Source organism: Salmo salar, chromosome 11 (genome assembly GCF_965601325.2).
Source record: "Salmo salar chromosome 11, fSalSal1, whole genome shotgun sequence".
NCBI classification, from domain to species: domain Eukaryota; kingdom Metazoa; phylum Chordata; class Actinopteri; order Salmoniformes; family Salmonidae; genus Salmo; species Salmo salar.
This window is the reverse complement of record NC_138301.1, coordinates 41,585,997-41,612,737: the sequence shown is the minus strand read 5'-3', so window position 1 is coordinate 41,612,737 and position 26,741 is coordinate 41,585,997. Positions and strand designations below refer to the sequence as shown.

The window sequence follows — 26,741 nt, the reverse complement described above, 5'->3', positions numbered from 1 at the left end:
CACCAGTACAGCAGACAACAGTACACCAGTAGAGCAGACTATAGTACACCAGTACAGCAGACTATAGAACACTTTACAGCAGACAACAGTACACCAGCACAGCAGACTATAGTACACCAGTACAGCAGACTATAGTACACCAGTACAGCAGACAACAGTACACCAGTACAGCAGACTATAGTACACCAGCACAGCAGACTATAGTACACCAGTACAGCAGACTATAGTACACCAGTACAGCAGACAACAGTACACCAGCACAGCAGACTATAGTACACCAGTACAGCAGACAACAGTACACCAGTACAGCAGACAACAGTACACCAGTACAGCAGACTATAGTACACCAGTACAGCAGACAACAGTACACCAGCACAGCAGACTATAGTACACCAGTACAGCAGACAACAGTACACCTGTAAAGCAGACAACAGTCCACCAGTACAGCAGACTATAGTACACCAGTACAGCAGACTATAGTACACCAGTACAGCAGACTATAGTACACCAGTACAGCAGACAACAGTACACCAGTACAGCAGACTATAGTACACCGGTACAGCAGACTATAGTCCACCAGTACAGCAGACGACAGTACACCAGTACAGCAGACAACAGTACACCAGTACAGCAGACTACAGTACACCGGTACAGCAGACTATAGTACACCAGTACAGCAGACAACAGTACACCAGTACAGCAGACAACAGTACACCAGCACAGGCAGACTATAGTACACCAGTACAGCAGACAACAGTACACGAGTACAGCAGACTATAGTACACCAGCACAGCATACTATAGTACACCAGTATAGCAGACTGTAGTACACCAGTACAGCAGACAACAGTACACCAGTACAGCAGACTATAGTACACCAGTACAGCAGACAACAGTACACCAGTACAGCAGACAACAGTACACCAGCACAGCAGACAACAGTACACCAGCACAGCAGACAACAGTACACCAGTACAGCTGACAACAGTACACCAGTACAGCAGACTATAGTACACCAGTACAGCAGACAACAGTACACCAGTACAGCAGACTATAGTACACCGGTACAGCAGACTATAGTACACCAGTACAGCAGACTATAGTACACCAGTACAGCAGACTATAGTACACCAGTAGAGCAGACAACAGTACACCAGTAGAGCAGACTATAGTACACCAGTACAGCAGACAACAGTACACCAGCACAGCAGACTATAGTACACCGGTACAGCAGACAACAGTACACCAGTACAGCAGACTATAGTACACCAGCACAGCAGACTATAGTACACCAGTACAGCAGACTATAGTACACCAGTACAGCAGACTATAGTACACCAGCACAGCAGACTATAGTACACCAGTACAGCAGACAACAGTACACCAGTACAGCAGACAACAGTACACCAGTACTGCAGACTATAGTACACCAGTACAGCAGACAACAGTACACCAGTACAGCAGACTATAGTACACCAGTACAGCAGACAACAGTACACCAGTACAGCAGACAACAGTACACCAGTACAGCAGACAACAGTTCACAGGTACAGCAGACAACAGTACACCAGTACAGCAGACAACAGTCCACATGTACAGCAGACAACAGTACACCAATACAGCAGACAAGAGTACACCAGTACAGCAGACAACAGTACACCGGTACAGCAGACAACAGTCCACAGGTACAGCAGACAACAGTCCACAGGTACAGCAGACAACAGTCCACCGGTACAGCAGACAACAGTCCACCGGTACAGCAGACAACAGTCCACCGGTAGAGCAGACAACAGTACACCAGTACAGCAGACTATAGTACACCAGTACAGCAGACTATAGTACACCAGTACAGCAGACTATAGTACAACGGTACAGCAGACTATAGTACACCGGTACAGCAGACTATAGTACACCGGTACAGCGAACAACAGTCCACCGGTACAGCAGACAACAGTCCACCAGTACAGCAGACTATAGTACACCAGTACAGCAGACTATAGTACACCAGTACAGCAGACAAGAGTACACCAGTACAGCAGACAACAGTACACCAGTACAGCAGACTATAGTACACCAGTACAGCAGACAACAGTACACCAGTACAGCAGACAACAGTACACCAGTACAGCAGACAACAGTCCACCAGTACTGCATACAACAGTCCACCAGTACAGCAGACTATAGTACACCAGTACAGCAGACAACAGTACAGCAGTACAGCAGACAACAGTACACCAGTACAGCACACTACAGTACACCAGTACAGCAGACAACAGTACAGCAGACATCAGTACACCAGTACAGCAGACTATAGTACACCAGTACAGCAGACAACAGTACACCAGTACAGCAGACTATAGTACACCAGTACAGCAGACTATAGAACACTTTACAGCAGACAACAGTACACCAGTACAGCAGACAACAGTACACCAGTACAGCAGACAACAGTACACCAGTACAGCAGACTATAGTACACCAGTACAGCAGACTATAGTACACCAGTACAGTAGACAACAGTCCACCAGTACAGCAGACTATAGTACACCAGTACAGCAGACAACAGTACACCAGTACAGCAGACAACAGTACACCAGTACAGCAGACTATAGTACACCAGTACAGCAGACAACAGTACACCAGCACAGCAGACTATAGTACACCAGTACAGCAGACAACAGTACACCTGTACAGCAGACTATAGTACACCAGGATAGCAGACTATAGTACACCAGTACAGCAGACAACAGTCCACCAGTACAGCAGACTATAGTACACCAGTACAGCAGACAACAGTACACCAGTACAGCAGACTATAGTACACCAGTACAGCAGACAACAGTACACCAGTACAGCAGACTATAGTACACCGGTACAGCAGACTATAGTACACCAGTACAGCAGACTATAGTACACCAGTACAGCAGACTATAGTACACCAGTAGAGCAGACAACAGTACACCAGTAGAGCAGACTATAGTACACCAGTACAGCAGACAACAGTACACCAGCACAGCAGACTATAGTACACCAGTACAGCAGACTATAGTACACCAGTACAGCAGACAACAGTACACCAGTACAGCAGACTATAGTACACCAGCACAGCAGACTATAGTACACCAGTACAGCAGACTATAGTACACCAGTACAGCAGACAACAGTACACCAGCACAGCAGACTATAGTACACCAGTACAGCAGACAACAGTACACCAGTACAGCAGACAACAGTACACCAGTACAGCAGACTATAGTACACCAGTACAGCAGACAACAGTACACCAGCACAGCAGACTATAGTACACCAGTACAGCAGACAACAGTACACCTGTAAAGCAGACAACAGTCCACCAGTACAGCAGACTATAGTACACCAGTACAGCAGACTATAGTACACCAGTACAGCAGACTATAGTACACCAGTACAGCAGACAACAGTACACCAGTACAGCAGACTATAGTACACCGGTACAGCAGACTATAGTCCACCAGTACAGCAGACTATAGTACACCAGTACAGCAGACGACAGTACACCAGTACAGCAGACAACAGTACACCAGTACAGCAGACTATAGTACACCAGTACAGCAGACAACAGTACACCAGTACAGCAGACAACAGTCCACCAGTACAGCAGACTATAGTACACAGGTACAGCAGACTATAGTACACCAGTACAGCAGACTATAGTACACCGGTACAGCAGACAACAGTCCACCAGTACAGCAGACTATAGTACACCAGTACAGCAGACGACAGTACACCAGTACAGCAGACTATAGTACACCAGTACAGCAGACAACAGTACACCAGCAGCGCAGAGTCACAGAAACAGTGCTTGGTTGACTGCTCACAGAAGTCAGTGTAAAGATGATTTGGCCAGTCACCTTTAGACTAGTACAGTCTGTCTATTGAAGACAAGTCTTCCTCAAATACAGTATGGAGTACTGCTGCACCTGTTCTAGCCATATAGAATATAGTTATTCCTGGGGAAAGTCAGGCTTGTCTGATGGAGAAGCTTGTCTCTCTCATTGTTCTCTCAGTCACTGAGTGTGTTTTATCTCTGTTTCCATCTCAGGACAACTCGGATATCAAGATAGAGTGTCGCAGTGAGGACAGACAGAGGCATGAGAAGACCTGCAACGTCAGCGCTCCCTTCATGAGAACCAAGACTCAGGTGAGTGGGAGTCCCTTTAGTAACACGGGCGTTCAAGGTAGACCACACTGAGACACAGTTCACCACAATGCACCATACCAGACCGTTCATGACCACAAGGTACCACAGCTGCTCTTAGTGGAGTACTTTAGCATATCATGGACCAGAATAGGCGACCATAGTCTGCAACAGTGCTGACCAGAACAGTAAACCAAAACAGTGGACCATTAAAGACCATAGTAAAGTAGTACAGACCGTTTGCAACCACAGAGTTGATCAAGGTGCACCATGGTTAATCTATATGGGGTTGATCCTGGACATTTTACAATCACGTCACCCACCTATCCCACGTACCCAACCCAACCATCTAAGAGTTATGGTAGAGTGTCCTTCCTGCCCCAACTCCCACCAAGAGGGCTGTCAGCAGTGTGCCCTCCGCACACCAATCTGGCAACCATCACCCCCACTTGAATATTGTCAATGTTATTGTGCAACAGTTCTCCTGGGCTTATCAAACACAGCCAAAACAAAATATCAGCTAGCATTATTTTAATAAGATCAGTGATTGTTTTCATAAATTACATCTCACAGTAGATAACCGTGAAACAATGCTATTGATGGTTGCATTATGTAACTTTGTGACTTTTTGCTGTCGCTTCTTGCGTGGAAACTTCAAACTCTTTGTACTGTTCCATTTTTCTACTTTGCAGGCCACTAATGTCCCATTCAGCCCTTAAATCTGTGGACATTTTAAGTTCATATATGAATCCAATTGTCCTCTGGGGCCAAGGGTTTGTTGTTAAATTACTAAACTGAATCAGTCTATTACAGTTGCTGAGAAGAGCGTAGAGATTTCAGCCCTTGGTCTTTTATAATCAGGCCGAGATGATGAAAATGATGCAGTACTCTTGTTCACTTTAAGTATGCTATAGGAGTACGGTATTACGCATCACTGAATGAGAGGTCTAGAAGGAAAAGACTGTTTGTTCAGTGTACATGGTAAAAGAGTTTAATGAATGTCTCTATCCAACACTGCATTTGGACCATTGATGTATTGTAGACTACAGAGGTTGCTTTCCTTTGCTTGGAGCATCAGACAGGATCAAAATGAAGATAGATACAGTATGAAGAGATACTTTAATGATATGTTCTGCTATATATTCCCCTATCTGATTGTCTGTTTCAACTTCCTGCCTGTTGTTTAGCATCATTTTCCCCACTTACATCTTCCCTTCCCAGGCCTGTAACGACAAGCACATTTATTAGTCTTTCCTGTCAGCTGTATGTTTTGTATTATATTGCATCGTGTTGTACTTTTTTGAAAGAGCCATGTTTGAATCTACACTCTTCGGGAAAAAAAGGTCCTATCTAGAGCCTAAAGGGGTTCTTTAACTGTCCCAATAGAATAACCATTTTAAGTTCCAGGTAGAACCATTTTGGGTTCCATGTAGAACCTTTTTTCCACAGGGTTCTCTCTCCTTCTGGCCGCCTGTACTCCTCTTCTCTCTCCATCCTGCCTCCTGTACCCCTCCTCTCTCTCCATCCGACCTCCTGTACCCCTCCTCTCTCTCCATCCTGCCTCCTGTACTCCTCCTCTCTCTCCATCCGGCCTCCTGTACCCCTCCTCTCTCTCCATCCGGCCTCCTGTACTCCTCCTCTCTCTCCATCCAGCCTCGTGCACCCTCCTCTCTCTCCATCCTGCCTCCTGTACCCCTCCTCTCTCTACGTCCTACCTCCTGTACTCCTCCTCTCCCTCCATCCTACCTCCTGTACTCCTCCTCTCTCTCCATCCTACCTCCTGTACCCATCCTCTCTCTACGTCCTACCTCCTGTACCCCTCCTCTCTCTCCATCCTGCCTCCTGTACCCCTCCTCTCTCTACGTCCTACCTCCTGTACTCCTCCTCTCTCTCCATCCGGCCTCCTGTACCCCTCCTCTCTCTACGTCCTACCTCCTGTACTCCTCCTCTCTCTCCATCCGGACTCCTGTACCCCTCCTCTCTCTCCATCCGGCCTCCTGTACTCCTCCTCTCTCTCCATCCAGCCTCGTGCACCCCTCTTCTCTCTCCATCCTGCCTCCTGTACCACTCCTCTCTCTACGTCCTACCTCCTGTACTCCTCCTCTCTCTCCATCCGGCCTCCTGTACCCCTCCTCTCTCTCCATCCTGCCTCCTGTACCCCTCCTCTCTCTCCATCCGGCCTCCTGTACTCCTCCTCTCTCTCCATCCGGCCTTGTGTACCCCTCCTCTCTCTCCATCCTGCCTCCTGTACCCCTCCTCTCTCTCCATCCGGCCTCCTGTACCCCTCCTCTCTCTACGTCCTACCTCCTGTACTCCTCCTCTCTCTCCATCCGGCCTCCTGTACCCCTCCTCTCTCTCCATCCTGCCTCCTGTATCCTTCCTCTCTCTCCATCCTGCCTCCTGTACCCCTCCTCTCTCTCCATCCGGCCTTGTGTACCCCTCCTCTCTCTCCATCCTGCCTCCTGTACCCCTCCTCTCTCTACGTCCTACCTCCTGTACCCCTCTTCTCTCTCCATCCGGCCTCCTGTACCCCTCCTCTCTCTCCATCCGGCCTCCTGTACCCCTCCTCTCTCTCCATCCGGCCTCCTGTACCCCTCCTCTCTCTCCATCCGGCCTTGTGTACCCCTCTTCTCTCTCCATCCGGCCTCCTGTACCCCTCCTCTCTCTACGTCCTACCTCCTGTACCCCTCTTCTCTCTCCATCCTGTCTCCTGTACCCCTCCTCTCTCTATGTCCTACCTCCTGTACCCCTCTTCTCTCTCCATCCGGCCTCCTGTACCCCTCCTCTCTCTACGTCCTACCTCCTGTACCCCTCCTCTCTCTACGTCCTACCTCCTGTACCCCTCCTCTCTCTCCATCCGGCCTCGTATAACCCTCTCTCCCTCCCTCCTGCCTTTCATGAGGTGCTGAATTTTCAGTTAAAAGTCTTGTCTGGTCTAGCAGGCCTAGCTCCTCCTCAAAACACCAGTCTTCCTGATTGTCACTACTCTACAGTGAATGCTCTCTAGAAGAGACGTTCTCTTGAAGAATGTCATCTAGAAACAGAGTTTTTCGGTGTAAGCATTAAGTCTAGGCGTTGTGTTGTTAAAAGTTAAATCACACAATAAACTGAGAGATAATCACCAAATTATGTAAATTGTACTGGCTCCTAACCCATACAATGATCCAATCAGATTTAACCATGTGTAGCCTTCTTCCGCATATCTATTAGCTACAATAACCACGGTACCTTCTGATGACATAGCTCTGATGTCATCGTAATGTATCCATGAGAACCTGGTTTAATGCCACAATGACATCATGTAATGTAACCATGGCAACTTGGTTTGACTGGTTGAATCTGTGTTACAGTAAACACAATTTGCTTAAATGCATTATTGCCCTTTATACGATGTACTACCTACACCAAAATCACATAGCCTCTAACTGCCTCACAAATATATAGATATCTCATCCGAACAGCCCTGTACAAACAAGTATCCAGCACTGAACATAGGAGTTTGGTTAAGAAAAAACACTTATCTGATCTTCTCTTTATAGCTTTTTATATTCTGGTAGCCAGAAATAGAACCCCATGGCATGCCAGAGAACATTAGAATACATTCAGGCATTAAGTAACCTGGAGTCATCAACAGTAACTCAACAGTAACTGCCTGAAATGCTTTATTTCTGGTAGCACAGAAAGACACTTCAAATGGAGATGTATTCTGTTCCAATGAAATATCTGGATAATCAAATGCATATATAAATGAAGGTCACACACACACAGCGAGCAAGTAGTGGTCTCAGTAAACCAAACGTTTCATCCGCTCCCCAATCCTCCCACCACATTACCCCACCAAGTCATTAGCGCAAATAATGGTCATCTCCTTGACAACAGAATTACCGCAGGATTATTTGCTTCATATTCTCTCCAACAAAAACCCTTCTGAGGGGTCTGATCTGGGGCCATGTTGGGGACCCTTCTGAGGGATCTGATCTGGGGCCATGTTGGGGACCCTTCTGAGGGATCTGATCTGGAGCCATGTTGGGGGACCCTTCTGAGGGGTCTGATCTGGGGCCATGTTGGGGACCCTTCTGAGGGATCTGATCTGGGGCCATGTTGGGGGACCCTTCTGAGGGGTCTGATCTGGAGCCATGTTGGGGGACCCTTCTGAGGGGTCTGATCTGGTGCCATGTTGGGGACCCTTCTGAGGGATTTGATCTGGGGCCATGTTGGGGGACCCTTCTGAGAGATCTGATCTGGGGCCATGTTGGGGGACCCTTCTGAGGGGTCTGATCTGGAGCCATGTTGGGGGACCCTTCTGAGGGGTCTGATCTGGGGCCATGTTGGGGGACCCTTCTGAGGGATTTGATCTGGGGCCATGTTGGGGGACCCTTCAAAAAACCGAAATGAATTAATCACCCACAGTCATTGTGTTTGAATGGGAGCCAGACAGAGCCACAAGCCAGATGTTTTCTGTTCTGGTTGGGTCTCTTTAAAGTGTGGTACTGAGTTAAGACTCCCAGTACACCACCATAGCTGCAAAGCCAGCCCAGTGAAACCAGCAGTGTTCCCTGTAGAGGCTAGCCCAGTGAAACCAGCACTGTTCCCTGTAGAGAGCTGAGGTCAGCCCAGTGAAACCAGCATTGTTCCCTGTAGAGGCCAGCCCAGTGAAACCAGCAGTGTTCCCTGTAGAGAGCAGAGGCCAGCTCAGTGAAAACAGCAGTGTTCCCTGTAGAAAGCAGAGGCCAGCCCAGTGAAACCAGCAGTGTTCCCTGTAGAGAGCAGAGGCCAGCTCAGTGAAACCAGCAGTGTTCCCTGTAGAGGGCAGAGGTCAGCCCAGTGAAACCAGCAGTGTTCCCTGTAGAGGCTAGCCCAGTGAAACCAGCAGTGTTCCCTGTAGAGAGCAGAGGCCAGCCCAGTGAAACAAGCAGTGTTCCCTGTAGAGAGCAGAGGCCAGCTCAGTGAAAACAGCAGTGTTCCCTGTAGAGAGCAGAGGCCAGCCCAGTGAAACCAGCAGTGTTCCCTGTAGAGAGCAGAGGCCAGCTCAGTGAAACCAGCAGTGTTCCCTGTAGAGGCTAGCCCAGTGAAACCAGCAGTGTTCCCTGTAGAGGGCAGAGGCCAGCCCAGTGAAACCAGCAGTGTTCCCTGTAGAGAGCAGAGGCCAGCTCAGTGAAAACAGCAGTGTTCCCTGTAGAGAGCAGAGGCCAGACAAGTGAAACCAGCAGTGTTCCCTGTAGAGAGCAGAGGCCAGCTCAGTGAAACCAGCAGTGTTCCCTGTAGAGGGCAGAGGTCAGCCCAGTGAAACCACCAGTGTTCCCTGTAGAGGGCAGAGGCCAGCCCAGTGAAACCAGCAGTGTTCCCTGTAGAGGCTAGCCCAGTGAAACCACCAGTGTTCCCTGTAGAGAGCAGAGGCCAGCTCAGTGAAACCAGCAGTGTTCCCTGTAGAGGGCAGAAGTCAGCCCAGTGAAACCAGCAGTGTTCCCTGTAGAAGGCAGAGGCCAGCCCAGTGAAACCAGCAGTGTTCCCTGTAGAGGGCAGAGGTCAGCCCAGTGAAACCACCAGTGTTCGCTGTAGAGGCCAGCCCAGTGAAACCAGCAGTGTTCCCTGTAGAGGGCAGAGGCCAGCCCAGTGAAACCAGCAGTGTTCCCTGTAGAGGCCAGCCCAGTGAAACCAGCAGTGTTCCCTGTAGAGAGCAGAGGCCAGCCCAGTGAAACCAGCAGTGTTCCCTGTAGAGAGCAGAGGCCAGCCCAGTGAAACCAGCAGTGTTCCCTGTAGAGGCTAGCCCAGTGAAACCAGCAGTGTTCCCTGTAGAGAGCAGAGGCCAGCCCAGTGAAACCAGCAGTGTTCCCTGTAGAGAGCAGAGGCCAGCTCAGTGAAAACAGCAGTGTTCCCTGTAGAGAGCAGAGGCCAGCCCAGTGAAACCAGCAGTGTTCCCTGTAGAGAGCAGAGGCCAGCTCAGTGAAACCAGCAGTGTTCCCTGTAGAGGGCAGAGGTCAGCCCAGTGAAACCACCAGTGTTCCCTGTAGAGGCTAGCCCAGTGAAACCAGCAGTGTTCCCTGTAGAGAGCAGAGGCCAGCCCAGTGAAACCAGCAGTGTTCCCTGTAGAGGCCAGCCCAGTGAAACCAGCAGTGTTCCCTGTAGAGAGCAGAGGCCAGCCCAGTGAAACCAGCAGTGTTCCCTGTAGAGGCTAGCCCAGTGAAACCAGCAGTGTTCCCTGTAGAGAGCAGAGGCCAGCCCAGTGAAACCAGCAGTGTTCCCTGTAGAGAGTAGAGGCCAGCTCAGTGAAAACAGCAGTGTTCCCAGTAGAGAGCAGAGGCCAGCCCAGTGAAACCGGCAGTGTTCCCTGTAGAGAGCAGAGGCCAGCCCAGTGAAACCAGCAGTGTTCCCTGTAGAGAGCAGAGGCCAGCTCAGTGAAAACAGCAGTGTTCCCTGTAGAGAGCAGAGGCCAGCCCAGTGAAACCAGCAGTGTTCCCTGTAGAGAGCAGAGGCCAGCTCAGTGAAACCAGGAGTGTTCCCTGTAGAGGGCAGAGGTCAGCGCAGTGAAACCAGCAGTGTTCCCTGTAGAGGCTAGCCCAGTGAAACCAGCAGTGTTCGCTGTAGAGAGCAGAGGCCAGCCCAGTGAAACCAGCAGTGTTCCCTGTAGAGAGCAGAGGCCAGCCCAGTGAAACCAGCAGTGTTCCCTGTAGAGAGCAGAGGCCAGCTCAGTGAAAACAGCAGTGTTCCCAGTAGAGAGCAGAGGCCAGCCCAGTGAAACCAGCAGTGTTCCCTGTAGAGAGCAGAGGCCAGCTCAGTGAAACCAGCAGTGTTCCCTGTAGAGGGCAGAGGTCAGCCCAGTGAAACCACCAGTGTTCCCTGTAGAGGGCAGAGGCCAGCCCAGTGAAACCAGCAGTGTTCCCTGTAGAGGCTAGCCCAGTGAAACCACCAGTGTTCCCTGTAGAGAGCAGAGGCCAGCTCAGTGAAACCAGCAGTGTTCCCTGTAGAGGGCAGAAGTCAGCCCAGTGAAACCAGCAGTGTTCCCTGTAGAAGGCAAAGGCCAGCCCAGTGAAACCAGCAGTGTTCCCTGTAGAGGGCAGAGGTCAGCCCAGTGAAACCACCAGTGTTCGCTGTAGAGGCCAGCCCAGTGAAACCAGCAGTGTTCCCTGTAGAGGGCAGAGGCCAGCCCAGTGAAACCAGCAGTGTTCCCTGTAGAGGCCAGCCCAGTGAAACCAGCAGTGTTCCCTGTAGAGAGCAGAGGCCAGCCCAGTGAAACCAGCAGTGTTCCCTGTAGAGAGCAGAGGCCAGCCCAGTGAAACCAGCAGTGTTCCCCGTAGAGGCTAGCCCAGTGAAACCAGCAGTGTTCCCTGTAGAGAGCAGAGGCCAGCCCAGTGAAACCAGCAGTGTTCCCTGTAGAGAGCAGAGGCCAGCTCAGTGAAAACAGCAGTGTTCCCAGTAGAGAGCAGAGGCTAGCCCAGTGAAACCAGCAGTGTTCCCTGTAGAGAGCAGAGGCCAGCTCAGTGAAACCAGCAGTGTTCCCTGTAGAGGGCAGAGGTCAGCCCAGTGAAACCACCAGTGTTCCCTGTAGAGGCTAGCCCAGTGAAACCAGCAGTGTTCCCTGTAGAGAGCAGAGGCCAGCCCAGTGAAACCAGCAGTGTTCCCTGTAGAGAGCAGAGGCCAGCTCAGTGAAAACAGCAGTGTTCCCTGTAGAGAGCAGAGGCCAGCCCAGTGAAACCAGCAGTGTTCCCTGAAGAGAGCAGAGGCCAGCTCAGTGAAACCAGCAGTGTTCCCTGTAGAGGGCAGAGGTCAGCCCAGTGAAACCACCAGTGTTCCCTGTAGAGAGCAGAGGCCAGCCCAGTGAAACCAGCAGTGTTCCCTGTAGAGGCTAGCCCAGTGAAACCACCAGTGTTCCCTGTAGAGAGCAGAGGCCAGCTCAGTGAAACCAGCAGTGTTCCCTGTAGAGAGCAGAAGTCAGCCCAGTGAAACCAGCAGTGTTCCCTGTAGAGGGCAGAGGCCAGCCCAGTGAAACCAGCAGTTTTCCCTGTAGAGGGCAGAGGTCAGCCCAGTGAAACCAGCAGTGTTCGCTGTAGAGGCCAGCCCAGTGAAACCAGCAGTGTTCCCTGTAGAGAGCAGAGGCGAGCCCAGTGAAACCAGCAGTGTTCTCTGTAGAGAGCAGAGGCCAGCCCAGTGAAACCAGCAGTGTTCCCTGTAGAGGCTAGCCCAGTGAAACCAGCAGTGTTCCCTGTAGAGAGCAGAGGCCAGCCCAGTGAAACCAGCAGTGTTCCCTGTAGAGAGCAGAGGCCAGCTCAGTGAAAACAGCAGTGTTCCCAGTAGAGAGCAGAGGCCAGCCCAGTGAAACCAGCAGTGTTCCCTGTAGAGAGCAGAGGCCAGCTCAGTGAAACCAGCAGTGTTCCCTGTATAGGGCAGAGGTCAGCCCAGTGAAACCACCAGTGTTCCCTGTAGAGGCTAGCCCAGTGAAACCAGCAGTGTTCCCTGTAGAGAGCAGAGGCCAGCCCAGTGAAAACAGCAGTGTTCCCAGTAGAGGGCAGAAGCCAGCCCAGTGAAACCAGCAGTGTTCCCTGTAGAGAGCAGAGGCCAGCTCAGTGAAACCAGCAGTGTTCCCTGTAGAGGGCAGAGGTCAGCCCAGTGAAACCAGCAGTGTTCCCTGTAGAGAGCAGAGGCCAGCTCAGTGAAACCAGCAGTGTTCCCTGTATAGGGCAGAGGTCAGCCCAGTGAAACCACCAGTGTTCCCTGTAGAGGCTAGCCCAGTGAAACCAGCAGTGTTCCCTGTAGAGAGCAGAGGCCAGCCCAGTGAAACCAGCAGTGTTCCCTGTAGAGGCCAGCCCAGTGAAACCAGCAGTGTTCCCTGTAGAGAGCAGAGGCCAGCCCAGTGAAACCAGCAGTGTTCCCTGTAGAGGCTAGCCCAGTGAAACCAGCAGTGTTCCCTGTAGAGAGCAGAGGCCAGCCCAGTGAAACCAGCAGTGTTCCCTGTAGAGAGTAGAGGCCAGCTCAGTGAAAACAGCAGTGTTCCCAGTAGAGAGCAGAGGCCAGCCCAGTGAAACCAGCAGTGTTCCCTGTAGAGAGCAGAGGCCAGCTCAGTGAAACCAGCAGTGTTCCCTGTAGAGGGCAGAGGTCAGCCCAGTGAAACCACCAGTGTTCCCTGTAGAGGCTAGCCCAGTGAAACCAGCAGTGTTCCCTGTAGAGAGCAGAGGCCAGCCCAGTGAAACCAGCAGTGTTCCCTGTAGAGAGCAGAGGCCAGCTCAGTGAAAACAGCAGTGTTCCCTGTAGAGAGCAGAGGCCAGCCCAGTGAAACCAGCAGTGTTCCCTGTAGAGAACAGAGGCCAGCTCAGTGAAACCAGCAGTGTTCCCTGTAGAGGGCAGAGGTCAGCCCAGTGAAACCAGCAGTGTTCCCTGTAGAGGCTAGCCCAGTGAAACCAGCAGTGTTCGCTGTAGAGAGCAGAGGCCAGCCCAGTGAAACAAGCAGTGTTCCCTGTAGAGAGCAGAGTCCAGCTCAGTGAAAACAGCAGTGTTCCCTGTAGAGAGCAGAGGCCAGCCCAGTGAAACCAGCAGTGTTCCCTGTAGAGAGCAGAGGCCAGCTCAGTGAAACCAGGAGTGTTCCCTGTAGAGGGCAGAGGTCAGCGCAGTGAAACCACCAGTGTTCCCTGTAGAGGCTAGCCCAGTGAAACCAGCAGTGTTCCCTGTAGAGAGCAGAGGCCAGCCCAGTGAAACCAGCAGTGTTCCCTGTAGAGAGCAGAGGCCAGCTCAGTGAAAACAGCAGTGTTCCCAGTAGAGAGCAGAGGCCAGCCCAGTGAAACCAGCAGTGTTCCCTGTAGAGAGCAGAGGCCAGCTCAGTGAAACCAGCAGTGTTCCCTGTAGAGGGCAGAGGTCAGCCCAGTGAAACCACCAGTGTTCCCTGTAGAGGGCAGAGGCCAGCCCAGTGAAACCAGCAGTGTTCCCTGTAGAGGCTAGCCCAGTGAAACCACCAGTGTTCCCTGTAGAGAGCAGAGGCCAGCTCAGTGAAACCAGCAGTGTTCCCTGTAGAGGGCAGAAGTCAGCCCAGTGAAACCAGCAGTGTTCCCTGTAGAAGGCAAAGGCCAGCCCAGTGAAACCAGCAGTGTTCCCTGTAGAGGGCAGAGGTCAGCCCAGTGAAACCACCAGTGTTCGCTGTAGAGGCCAGCCCAGTGAAACCAGCAGTGTTCCCTGTAGAGGGCAGAGGCCAGCCCAGTGAAACCAGCAGTGTTCCCTGTAGAGGCCAGCCCAGTGAAACCAGCAGTGTTCCCTGTAGAGAGCAGAGGCCAGCCCAGTGAAACCAGCAGTGTTCCCTGTAGAGAGCAGAGGCCAGCCCAGTGAAACCAGCAGTGTTCCCCGTAGAGGCTAGCCCAGTGAAACCAGCAGTGTTCCCTGTAGAGAGCAGAGGCCAGCCCAGTGAAACCAGCAGTGTTCCCTGTAGAGAGCAGAGGCCAGCTCAGTGAAAACAGCAGTGTTCCCAGTAGAGAGCAGAGGCTAGCCCAGTGAAACCAGCAGTGTTCCCTGTAGAGAGCAGAGGCCAGCTCAGTGAAACCAGCAGTGTTCCCTGTAGAGGGCAGAGGTCAGCCCAGTGAAACCACCAGTGTTCCCTGTAGAGGCTAGCCCAGTGAAACCAGCAGTGTTCCCTGTAGAGAGCAGAGGCCAGCCCAGTGAAACCAGCAGTGTTCCCTGTAGAGAGCAGAGGCCAGCTCAGTGAAAACAGCAGTGTTCCCTGTAGAGAGCAGAGGCCAGCCCAGTGAAACCAGCAGTGTTCCCTGAAGAGAGCAGAGGCCAGCTCAGTGAAACCAGCAGTGTTCCCTGTAGAGGGCAGAGGTCAGCCCAGTGAAACCACCAGTGTTCCCTGTAGAGAGCAGAGGCCAGCCCAGTGAAACCAGCAGTGTTCCCTGTAGAGGCTAGCCCAGTGAAACCACCAGTGTTCCCTGTAGAGAGCAGAGGCCAGCTCAGTGAAACCAGCAGTGTTCCCTGTAGAGAGCAGAAGTCAGCCCAGTGAAACCAGCAGTGTTCCCTGTAGAGGGCAGAGGCCAGCCCAGTGAAACCAGCAGTTTTCCCTGTAGAGGGCAGAGGTCAGCCCAGTGAAACCAGCAGTGTTCGCTGTAGAGGCCAGCCCAGTGAAACCAGCAGTGTTCCCTGTAGAGGGCAGAGGCCAGCCCAGTGAAACCAGCAGTGTTCCCTGTAGAGGCCAGCCCAGTGAAACCAGCAGTGTTCCCTGTAGAGAGCAGAGGCCAGCCCAGTGAAACCAGCAGTGTTCCCTGTAGAGAGCAGAGGCCAGCCCAGTGAAACCAGCAGTGTTCCCCGTAGAGGCTAGCCCAGTGAAACCAGCAGTGTTCCCTGTAGAGAGCAGAGGCCAGCCCAGTGAAACCAGCAGTGTTCCCTGTAGAGAGCAGAGGCCAGCTCAGTGAAAACAGCAGTGTTCCCAGTAGAGAGCAGAGGCCAGCCCAGTGAAACCAGCAGTGTTCCCTGTAGAGAGCAGAGGCCAGCTCAGTGAAACCAGCAGTGTTCCCTGTAGAGGGCAGAGGTCAGCCCAGTGAAACCACCAGTGTTCCCTGTAGAGGCTAGCCCAGTGAAACCAGCAGTGTTCCCTGTAGAGAGCAGAGGCCAGCCCAGTGAAACCAGCAGTGTTCCCTGTAGAGAGCAGAGGCCAGCTCAGTGAAAACAGCAGTGTTCCCTGTAGAGAGCAGAGGCCAGCCCAGTGAAACCAGCAGTGTTCCCTGAAGAGAGCAGAGGCCAGCTCAGTGAAACCAGCAGTGTTCCCTGTAGAGGGCAGAGGTCAGCCCAGTGAAACCACCAGTGTTCCCTGTAGAGAGCAGAGGCCAGCCCAGTGAAACCAGCAGTGTTCCCTGTAGAGGCTAGCCCAGTGAAACCACCAGTGTTCCCTGTAGAGAGCAGAGGCCAGCTCAGTGAAACCAGCAGTGTTCCCTGTAGAGAGCAGAAGTCAGCCCAGTGAAACCAGCAGTGTTCCCTGTAGAGGGCAGAGGCCAGCCCAGTGAAACCAGCAGTTTTCCCTGTAGAGGGCAGAGGTCAGCCCAGTGAAACCAGCAGTGTTCGCTGTAGAGGCCAGCCCAGTGAAACCAGCAGTGTTCCCTGTAGAGAGCAGAGGCCAGCTCAGTGAAACCAGCAGTGTTCCCTGTAGAGGGCAGAGGTCAGCCCAGTGAAACCAGCAGTGTTCCCTGTAGAGAGCAGAGGCCAGCTCAGTGAAACCAGCAGTGTTCCCTGTATAGGGCAGAGGTCAGCCCAGTGAAACCACCAGTGTTCCCTGTAGAGGCTAGCCCAGTGAAACCAGCAGTGTTCCCTGTAGAGAGCAGAGGCCAGCCCAGTGAAAACAGCAGTGTTCCCAGTAGAGGGCAGAAGTCAGCCCAGTGAAACCAGCAGTGTTCCCTGTAGAGAGCAGAGGCCAGCTCAGTGAAACCAGCAGTGTTCCCTGTAGAGGGCAGAGGTCAGCCCAGTGAAACCAGCAGTGTTCGCTGTAGAGGCCAGCCCAGTGAAACCAGCAGTGTTCCCTGTAGAGAGCAGAGGCGAGCCCAGTGAAACCAGCAGTGTTCTCTGTAGAGAGCAGAGGCCAGCCCAGTGAAACCAGCAGTGTTCCCTGTAGAGGCTAGCCCAGTGAAACCAGCAGTGTTCCCTGTAGAGAGCAGAGGCCAGCCCAGTGAAACCAGCAGTGTTCCCTGTAGAGAGCAGAGGCCAGCTCAGTGAAAACAGCAGTGTTCCCAGTAGAGAGCAGAGGCCAGCCCAGTGAAACCAGCAGTGTTCCCTGTAGAGAGCAGAGGCCAGCTCAGTGAAACCAGCAGTGTTCCCTGTATAGGGCAGAGGTCAGCCCAGTGAAACCACCAGTGTTCCCTGTAGAGGCTAGCCCAGTGAAACCAGCAGTGTTCCCTGTAGAGAGCAGAGGCCAGCCCAGTGAAACCAGCAGTGTTCCCTGTAGAGAGCAGAGGCCAGCTCAGTGAAAACAGCAGTGTTCCCTGTAGAGAGCAGAGGCCAGCCCAGTGAAACCAGCAGTGTTCCCTGTAGAGGGCAGAGGCCAGCTCAGTGAAACCAGCAGTGTTCCCTGTAGAGGGCAGAGGCCAGCCCAGTGAAACCAGCAGTGTTCCCTGTAGAGGCCAGCCCAGTGAAACCACCAGTGTTCCCTGTAGGGGGCAGAGGCCAGCTCAGTGAAAACAGCAGTGTTCCCTGTAGAGAGCAGAGGCCAGCCCAGTGAAACCAGCAGTGTTCATTGTAGAGAGCAGAGGCCAGCTCAGTGAAACCAGCAGTGTTCCCTGTAGAGGGCAGAGGTCAGCCCAGTGAAACCAGCAGTGTTCCCTGTAGAGGCTAGCCCAGTGAAACCAGCAGTGTTCCCTGTAGAGAGCAGAGGCCAGCCCAGTGAAACCAGCAGTGTTCCCTGTAGAGAGCAGAGGCCAGCTCAGTGAAAACAGCAGTGTTCCCTGTAGAGAGCAGAGGCCAGCCCAGTGAAACCAGCAGTGTTCCCTGTAGAGGGCAGAGGCCAGCTCAGTGAAACCAGCAGTGTTCCCTGTAGAGGGCAGAGGTCAGCCCAGTGAAACCACCAGTGTTCCCTGTAGAGGCTAGCCCAGTGAAACCAGCAGTGTTCAATGTAGAGAGCAGAGGCCAGCCTAGTGAAACCAGCAGTGTTCCCTGTAGAGAGCAGAGGCCAGCTCAGTGAAAACAGCAGTGTTCCCTGTAGAGAGCAGAGGCCAGCCCAGTGAAACCAGCAGTGTTCCCTGTAGAGGGCAGAGGCCAGCTCAGTGAAACCAGCAGTGTTCCCTGTAGAGGGCAGAGGTCAGCCCAGTGAAACCACCAGTGTTCCCTGTAGAGGGCAGAGGCCAGCCCAGTGAAACCAGCAGTGTTCCCTGTAGAGGCTAGCCCAGTGAAACCACCAGTGTTCCCTGTAGAGAGCAGAGGCCAGCTCAGTGAAACCAGCAGTGTTCCCTGTAGAGGCCAGCCCAGTGAAACCAGCAGTGTTCCCTGTAGAGGGCAGAGGTCAGCCCAGTGAAACCACCAGTGTTCCCTGTAGAGGCTAGCCCAGTGAAACCAGCAGTGTTCCCTGTAGAGAGCAGAGGCCAGCCCAGTGAAACCAGCAGTGTTCCCTGTAGAGAGCAGAGGCCAGCCCAGTGAAACCAGCAGTGTTCCCCGTAGAGGCTAGCCCAGTGAAACCAGCAGTGTTCCCTGTAGAGAGCAGAGGCCAGCCCAGTGAAACCAGCAGTGTTCCCTGTAGAGAGCAGAGGCCAGCTCAGTGAAACCAGCAGTGTTCCCTGTAGAGGGCAGAGGTCAGCCCAGTGAAACCACCAGTGTTCCCTGTAGAGAGCAGAGGCCAGCCCAGTGAAACCAGCAGTGTTCCCTGTAGAGGCTAGCCCAGTGAAACCACCAGTGTTCCCTGTAGAGAGCAGAGGCCAGCTCAGTGAAACCAGCAGTGTTCCCTGTAGAGAGCAGAAGTCAGCCCAGTGAAACCAGCAGTGTTCCCTGTAGAGGGCAGAGGCCAGCCCAGTGAAACCAGCAGTGTTCCCTGTAGAGGGCAGAGGTCAGCCCAGTGAAACCAGCAGTGTTCCCTGTAGAGGCCAGCCCAGTGAAACCAGCAGTGTTCCCTGTAGAGAGCAGAGGCGAGCCCAGTGAAACCAGCAGTGTTCTCTGTAGAGAGCAGAGGCCAGCCCAGTGAAACCAGCAGTGTTCCCTGTAGAGGCTAGCCCAGTGAAACCAGCAGTGTTCCCTGTAGAGAGCAGAGGCCAGCCCAGTGAAACCAGCAGTGTTCCCTGTAGAGAGCAGAGGCCAGCTCAGTGAAAACAGCAGTGTTCCCAGTAGAGAGCAGAGGCCAGCCCAGTGAAACCAGCAGTGTTCCCTGTAGAGAGCAGAGGCCAGCTCAGTGAAACCAGCAGTGTTCCCTGTATAGGGCAGAGGTCAGCCCAGTGAAACCACCAGTGTTCCCTGTAGAGGCTAGCCCAGTGAAACCAGCAGTGTTCCCTGTAGAGAGCAGAGGCCAGCCCAGTGAAACCAGCAGTGTTCCCTGTAGAGAGCAGAGGCCAGCTCAGTGAAAACAGCAGTGTTCCCTGTAGAGAGCAGAGGCCACAGTGAAACCAGCAGTGTTCCCTGTAGAGAGCAGAGGCCAGCCCAGTGAAACCAGCAGTGTTCATTGTAGAGAGCAGAGGCCAGCTCAGTGAAACCAGCAGTGTTCCCTGTAGAGGGCAGAGGTCAGCCCAGTGAAACCAGCAGTGTTCCCTGTAGAGGCTAGCCCAGTGAAACCAGCAGTGTTCCCTGTAGAGAGCAGAGGCCAGCCCAGTGAAACCAGCAGTGTTCCCTGTAGAGAGCAGAGGCCAGCTCAGTGAAAACAGCAGTGTTCCCTGTAGAGAGCAGAGGCCAGCCCAGTGAAACCAGCAGTGTTCCCTGTAGAGGGCAGAGGCCAGCTCAGTGAAACCAGCAGTGTTCCCTGTAGAGGGCAGAGGTCAGCCCAGTGAAACCACCAGTGTTCCCTGTAGAGGCTAGCCCAGTGAAACCAGCAGTGTTCAATGTAGAGAGCAGAGGCCAGCCTAGTGAAACCAGCAGTGTTCCCTGTAGAGAGCAGAGGCCAGCTCAGTGAAAACAGCAGTGTTCCCTGTAGAGAGCAGAGGCCAGCCCAGTGAAACCAGCAGTGTTCCCTGTAGAGGGCAGAGGCCAGCTCAGTGAAACCAGCAGTGTTCCCTGTAGAGGGCAGAGGTCAGCCCAGTGAAACCACCAGTGTTCCCTGTAGAGGGCAGAGGCCAGCCCAGTGAAACCAGCAGTGTTCCCTGTAGAGGCTAGCCCAGTGAAACCACCAGTGTTCCCTGTAGAGAGCAGAGGCCAGCTCAGTGAAACCAGCAGTGTTCCCTGTAGAGGCCAGCCCAGTGAAACCAGCAGTGTTCCCTGTAGAGGGCAGAGGTCAGCCCAGTGAAACCACCAGTGTTCCCTGTAGAGGCTAGCCCAGTGAAACCAGCAGTGTTCCCTGTAGAGAGCAGAGAACAGCCCAGTGAAACCAGCAGTGTTCCCTGTAGAGAGCAGAGGCCAGCCCAGTGAAACCAGCAGTGTTCCCCGTAGAGGCTAGCCCAGTGAAACCAGCAGTGTTCCCTGTAGAGAGCAGAGGCCAGCCCAGTGAAACCAGCAGTGTTCCCTGAAGAGAGCAGAGGCCAGCTCAGTGAAACCAGCAGTGTTCCCTGTAGAGGGCAGAGGTCAGCCCAGTGAAACCACCAGTGTTCCCTGTAGAGAGCAGAGGCCAGCCCAGTGAAACCAGCAGTGTTCCCTGTAGAGGCTAGCCCAGTGAAACCACCAGTGTTCCCTGTAGAGAGCAGAGGCCAGCTCAGTGAAACCAGCAGTGTTCCCTGTAGAGAGCAGAAGTCAGCCCAGTGAAACCAGCAGTGTTCCCTGTAGAGGGCAGAGGCCAGCCCAGTGAAACCAGCAGTTTTCCCTGTAGAGGGCAGAGGTCAGCCCAGTGAAACCAGCAGTGTTCGCTGTAGAGGCCAGCCCAGTGAAACCAGCAGTGTTCCCTGTAGAGAGCAGAGGCGAGCCCAGTGAAACCAGCAGTGTTCTCTGTAGAGAGCAGAGGCCAGCCCAGTGAAACCAGCAGTGTTCCCTGTAGAGGCTAGCCCAGTGAAACCAGCAGTGTTCCCTGTAGAGAGCAGAGGCCAGCCCAGTGAAACCAGCAGTGTTCCCTGTAGAGAGCAGAGGCCAGCTCAGTGAAAACAGCAGTGTTCCCAGTAGAGAGCAGAGGCCAGCCCAGTGAAACCAGCAGTGTTCCCTGTAGAGAGCAGAGGCCAGCTCAGTGAAACCAGCAGTGTTCCCTGTATAGGGCAGAGGTCAGCCCAGTGAAACCACCAGTGTTCCCTGTAGAGGCTAGCCCAGTGAAACCAGCAGTGTTCCCTGTAGAGAGCAGAGGCCAGCCCAGTGAAAACAGCAGTGTTCCCAGTAGAGGGCAGAAGTCAGCCCAGTGAAACCAGCAGTGTTCCCTGTAGAGAGCAGAGGCCAGCTCAGTGAAACCAGCAGTGTTCCCTGTAGAGGGCAGAGGTCAGCCCAGTGAAACCAGCAGTGTTCCCTGTAGAGAGCAGAGGCCAGCTCAGTGAAACCAGCAGTGTTCCCTGTATAGGGCAGAGGTCAGCCCAGTGAAACCACCAGTGTTCCCTGTAGAGGCTAGCCCAGTGAAACCAGCAGTGTTCCCTGTAGAGAGCAGAGGCCAGCCCAGTGAAAACAGCAGTGTTCCCAGTAGAGGGCAGAAGTCAGCCCAGTGAAACCAGCAGTGTTCCCTGTAGAGAGCAGAGGCCAGCTCAGTGAAACCAGCAGTGTTCCCTGTAGAGGGCAGAGGTCAGCCCAGTGAAACCAGCAGTGTTCGCTGTAGAGGCCAGCCCAGTGAAACCAGCAGTGTTCCCTGTAGAGAGCAGAGGCGAGCCCAGTGAAACCAGCAGTGTTCTCTGTAGAGAGCAGAGGCCAGCCCAGTGAAACCAGCAGTGTTCCCTGTAGAGGCTAGCCCAGTGAAACCAGCAGTGTTCCCTGTAGAAAGCAGAGGCCAGCCCAGTGAAACCAGCAGTGTTCCCTGTAGAGAGCAGAGGCCAGCTCAGTGAAAACAGCAGTGTTCCCAGTAGAGAGCAGAGGCCAGCCCAGTGAAACCAGCAGTGTTCCCTGTAGAGAGCAGAGGCCAGCTCAGTGAAACCAGCAGTGTTCCCTGTATAGGGCAGAGGTCAGCCCAGTGAAACCACCAGTGTTCCCTGTAGAGGCTAGCCCAGTGAAACCAGCAGTGTTCCCTGTAGAGAGCAGAGGCCAGCCCAGTGAAACCAGCAGTGTTCCCTGTAGAGAGCAGAGGCCAGCTCAGTGAAAACAGCAGTGTTCCCTGTAGAGAGCAGAGGCCAGCCCAGTGAAACCAGCAGTGTTCCCTGTAGAGGGCAGAGGCCAGCTCAGTGAAACCAGCAGTGTTCCCTGTAGAGGGCAGAGGCCAGCCCAGTGAAACCAGCAGTGTTCCCTGTAGAGGCCAGCCCAGTGAAACCACCAGTGTTCCCTGTAGGGGGCAGAGGCCAGCTCAGTGAAAACAGCAGTGTTCCCTGTAGAGAGCAGAGGCCAGCCCAGTGAAACCAGCAGTGTTCATTGTAGAGAGCAGAGGCCAGCTCAGTGAAACCAGCAGTGTTCCCTGTAGAGGGCAGAGGTCAGCCCAGTGAAACCAGCAGTGTTCCCTGTAGAGGCTAGCCCAGTGAAACCAGCAGTGTTCCCTGTAGAGAGCAGAGGCCAGCCCAGTGAAACCAGCAGTGTTCCCTGTAGAGAGCAGAGGCCAGCTCAGTGAAAACAGCAGTGTTCCCTGTAGAGAGCAGAGGCCAGCCCAGTGAAACCAGCAGTGTTCCCTGTAGAGGGCAGAGGCCAGCTCAGTGAAACCAGCAGTGTTCCCTGTAGAGGCTAGCCCAGTGAAACCAGCAGTGTTCAATGTAGAGAGCAGAGGCCAGCCTAGTGAAACCAGCAGTGTTCCCTGTAGAGAGCAGAGGCCAGCTCAGTGAAAACAGCAGTGTTCCCTGTAGAGAGCAGAGGCCAGCCCAGTGAAACCAGCAGTGTTCCCTGTAGAGGGCAGAGGCCAGCTCAGTGAAACCAGCAGTGTTCCCTGTAGAGGGCAGAGGTCAGCCCAGTGAAACCACCAGTGTTCCCTGTAGAGGGCAGAGGCCAGCCCAGTGAAACCAGCAGTGTTCCCTGTAGAGGCTAGCCCAGTGAAACCACCAGTGTTCCCTGTAGAGAGCAGAGGCCAGCTCAGTGAAACCAGCAGTGTTCCCTGTAGAGGCCAGCCCAGTGAAACCAGCAGTGTTCCCTGTAGAGGGCAGAGGTCAGCCCAGTGAAACCACCAGTGTTCCCTGTAGAGGCTAGCCCAGTGAAACCAGCAGTGTTCCCTGTAGAGAGCAGAGGCCAGCCCAGTGAAACCAGCAGTGTTCCCTGTAGAGAGCAGAGGCCAGCCCAGTGAAACCAGCAGTGTTCCCCGTAGAGGCTAGCCCAGTGAAACCAGCAGTGTTCCCTGTAGAGAGCAGAGGCCAGCCCAGTGAAACCAGCAGTGTTCCCTGTAGAGAGCAGAGGCCAGCTCAGTGAAAACAGCAGTGTTCCCAGTAGAGAGCAGAGGCTAGCCCAGTGAAACCAGCAGTGTTCCCTGTAGAGAGCAGAGGCCAGCCCAGTGAAACCAGCAGTGTTCCCTGTAGAGGGCGGGTCAGCCCAGTGAAACCACCAGTGTTCCCTGTAGAGAGCAGAGGCCAGCTCAGTGAAACCAGCAGTGTTCCCTGTAGAGAGCAGAGGCCAGCCCAGTGAAACCAGCAGTGTTCCCTGTAGAGAGCAGAGGCCAGCTCAGTGAAAACAGCAGTGTTCCCTGTAGAGAGCAGAGGCCAGCCCAGTGAAACCAGCAGTGTTCCCTGTAGAGAGCAGAGGCCAGCTCAGTGAAACCAGCAGTGTTCCCTGTAGAGGGCAGAGGTCAGCCCAGTGAAACCACCAGTGTTCCCTGTAGAGAGCAGAGGCCAGCCCAGTGAAACCAGCAGTGTTCCCTGTAGAGGCTAGCCCAGTGAAACCAGCAGTGTTCCCTGTAGAGAGCAGAGGCCAGCCCAGTGAAACCAGCAGTGTTCCCTGTAGAGAGCAGAAGTCAGCCCAGTGAAACCAGCAGTGTTCCCTGTAGAGGGCAGAGGCCAGCCCAGTGAAACCAGCAGTTTTCCCTGTAGAGGGCAGAGGTCAGCCCAGTGAACCAGCAGTGTTCGCTGTAGAGGCCAGCCCAGTGAAACCAGCAGTGTTCCCTGTAGAGAGCAGAGGCGAGCCCAGTGAAACCAGCAGTGTTCCCTGTAGAGGGCAGAGGCCAGCCCAGTGAAACCAGCAGTGTTCCCTGTAGAGGCTAGCCCAGTGAAACCAGCAGTGTTCCCTGTAGAGAGCAGAGGCCAGCCCAGTGAAAACAGCAGTGTTCCCAGTAGAGGGCAGAAGTCAGCCCAGTGAAACCAGCAGTGTTCCCTGTAGAGAGCAGAGGCCAGCTCAGTGAAACCAGCAGTGTTCCCTGTAGAGGGCAGAGGTCAGCCCAGTGAAACCAGCAGTGTTCCCTGTAGAGAGCAGAGGCCAGCTCAGTGAAACCAGCAGTGTTCCCTGTATAGGGCAGAGGTCAGCCCAGTGAAACCACCAGTGTTCCCTGTAGAGGCTAGCCCAGTGAAACCAGCAGTGTTCCCTGTAGAGAGCAGAGGCCAGCCCAGTGAAAACAGCAGTGTTCCCAGTAGAGGGCAGAAGTCAGCCCAGTGAAACCAGCAGTGTTCCCTGTAGAGAGCAGAGGCCAGCTCAGTGAAACCAGCAGTGTTCCCTGTAGAGGGCAGAGGTCAGCCCAGTGAAACCAGCAGTGTTCGCTGTAGAGGCCAGCCCAGTGAAACCAGCAGTGTTCCCTGTAGAGAGCAGAGGCGAGCCCAGTGAAACCAGCAGTGTTCTCTGTAGAGAGCAGAGGCCAGCCCAGTGAAACCAGCAGTGTTCCCTGTAGAGGCTAGCCCAGTGAAACCAGCAGTGTTCCCTGTAGAAAGCAGAGGCCAGCCCAGTGAAACCAGCAGTGTTCCCTGTAGAGAGCAGAGGCCAGCTCAGTGAAAACAGCAGTGTTCCCAGTAGAGAGCAGAGGCCAGCCCAGTGAAACCAGCAGTGTTCCCTGTAGAGAGCAGAGGCCAGCTCAGTGAAACCAGCAGTGTTCCCTGTATAGGGCAGAGGTCAGCCCAGTGAAACCACCAGTGTTCCCTGTAGAGGCTAGCCCAGTGAAACCAGCAGTGTTCCCTGTAGAGAGCAGAGGCCAGCCCAGTGAAACCAGCAGTGTTCCCTGTAGAGAGCAGAGGCCAGCTCAGTGAAAACAGCAGTGTTCCCTGTAGAGAGCAGAGGCCAGCCCAGTGAAACCAGCAGTGTTCCCTGTAGAGGGCAGAGGCCAGCTCAGTGAAACCAGCAGTGTTCCCTGTAGAGGGCAGAGGCCAGCCCAGTGAAACCAGCAGTGTTCCCTGTAGAGGCCAGCCCAGTGAAACCACCAGTGTTCCCTGTAGGGGGCAGAGGCCAGCTCAGTGAAAACAGCAGTGTTCCCTGTAGAGAGCAGAGGCCAGCCCAGTGAAACCAGCAGTGTTCATTGTAGAGAGCAGAGGCCAGCTCAGTGAAACCAGCAGTGTTCCCTGTAGAGGGCAGAGGTCAGCCCAGTGAAACCAGCAGTGTTCCCTGTAGAGGCTAGCCCAGTGAAACCAGCAGTGTTCCCTGTAGAGAGCAGAGGCCAGCCCAGTGAAACCAGCAGTGTTCCCTGTAGAGAGCAGAGGCCAGCTCAGTGAAAACAGCAGTGTTCCCTGTAGAGAGCAGAGGCCAGCCCAGTGAAACCAGCAGTGTTCCCTGTAGAGGGCAGAGGCCAGCTCAGTGAAACCAGCAGTGTTCCCTGTAGAGGGCAGAGGTCAGCCCAGTGAAACCACCAGTGTTCCCTGTAGAGGCTAGCCCAGTGAAACCAGCAGTGTTCAATGTAGAGAGCAGAGGCCAGCCTAGTGAAACCAGCAGTGTTCCCTGTAGAGAGCAGAGGCCAGCTCAGTGAAAACAGCAGTGTTCCCTGTAGAGAGCAGAGGCCAGCCCAGTGAAACCAGCAGTGTTCCCTGTAGAGGGCAGAGGCCAGCTCAGTGAAACCAGCAGTGTTCCCTGTAGAGGGCAGAGGTCAGCCCAGTGAAACCACCAGTGTTCCCTGTAGAGGGCAGAGGCCAGCCCAGTGAAACCAGCAGTGTTCCCTGTAGAGGCTAGCCCAGTGAAACCACCAGTGTTCCCTGTAGAGAGCAGAGGCCAGCTCAGTGAAACCAGCAGTGTTCCCTGTAGAGGCCAGCCCAGTGAAACCAGCAGTGTTCCCTGTAGAGGGCAGAGGTCAGCCCAGTGAAACCACCAGTGTTCCCTGTAGAGGCTAGCCCAGTGAAACCAGCAGTGTTCCCTGTAGAGAGCAGAGGCCAGCCCAGTGAAACCAGCAGTGTTCCCTGTAGAGAGCAGAGGCCAGCCCAGTGAAACCAGCAGTGTTCCCCGTAGAGGCTAGCCCAGTGAAACCAGCAGTGTTCCCTGTAGAGAGCAGAGGCCAGCCCAGTGAAACCAGCAGTGTTCCCTGTAGAGAGCAGAGGCCAGCTCAGTGAAAACAGCAGTGTTCCCAGTAGAGAGCAGAGGCTAGCCCAGTGAAACCAGCAGTGTTCCCTGTAGAGAGCAGAGGCCAGCTCAGTGAAACCAGCAGTGTTCCCTGTAGAGGGCAGAGGTCAGCCCAGTGAAACCACCAGTGTTCCCTGTAGAGGCTAGCCCAGTGAAACCAGCAGTGTTCCCTGTAGAGAGCAGAGGCCAGCCCAGTGAAACCAGCAGTGTTCCCTGTAGAGAGCAGAGGCCAGCTCAGTGAAAACAGCAGTGTTCCCTGTAGAGAGCAGAGGCCAGCCCAGTGAAACCAGCAGTGTTCCCTGAAGAGAGCAGAGGCCAGCTCAGTGAAACCAGCAGTGTTCCCTGTAGAGGGCAGAGGTCAGCCCAGTGAAACCACCAGTGTTCCCTGTAGAGAGCAGAGGCCAGCCCAGTGAAACCAGCAGTGTTCCCTGTAGAGGCTAGCCCAGTGAAACCACCAGTGTTCCCTGTAGAGAGCAGAGGCCAGCTCAGTGAAACCA

At 53.8% G+C, this 26,741-nt stretch overlaps 1 protein-coding gene across 1 annotated transcript in view; it reads left to right on the top strand.

Annotated features, from left to right (window-relative positions):
• Positions 1-26,741, top strand: part of LOC106591088 (integrin alpha-11) — a 215,535-nt gene that overhangs the window by 150,880 nt on the left and 37,914 nt on the right. Inside the window, exon 20 of the mRNA XM_082957948.1 lies at positions 4,081-4,179. Coding sequence (XP_082814074.1) covers positions 4,081-4,179 — 99 coding nt within the window. The remainder of the gene's footprint in view (positions 1-4,080; positions 4,180-26,741) is intronic.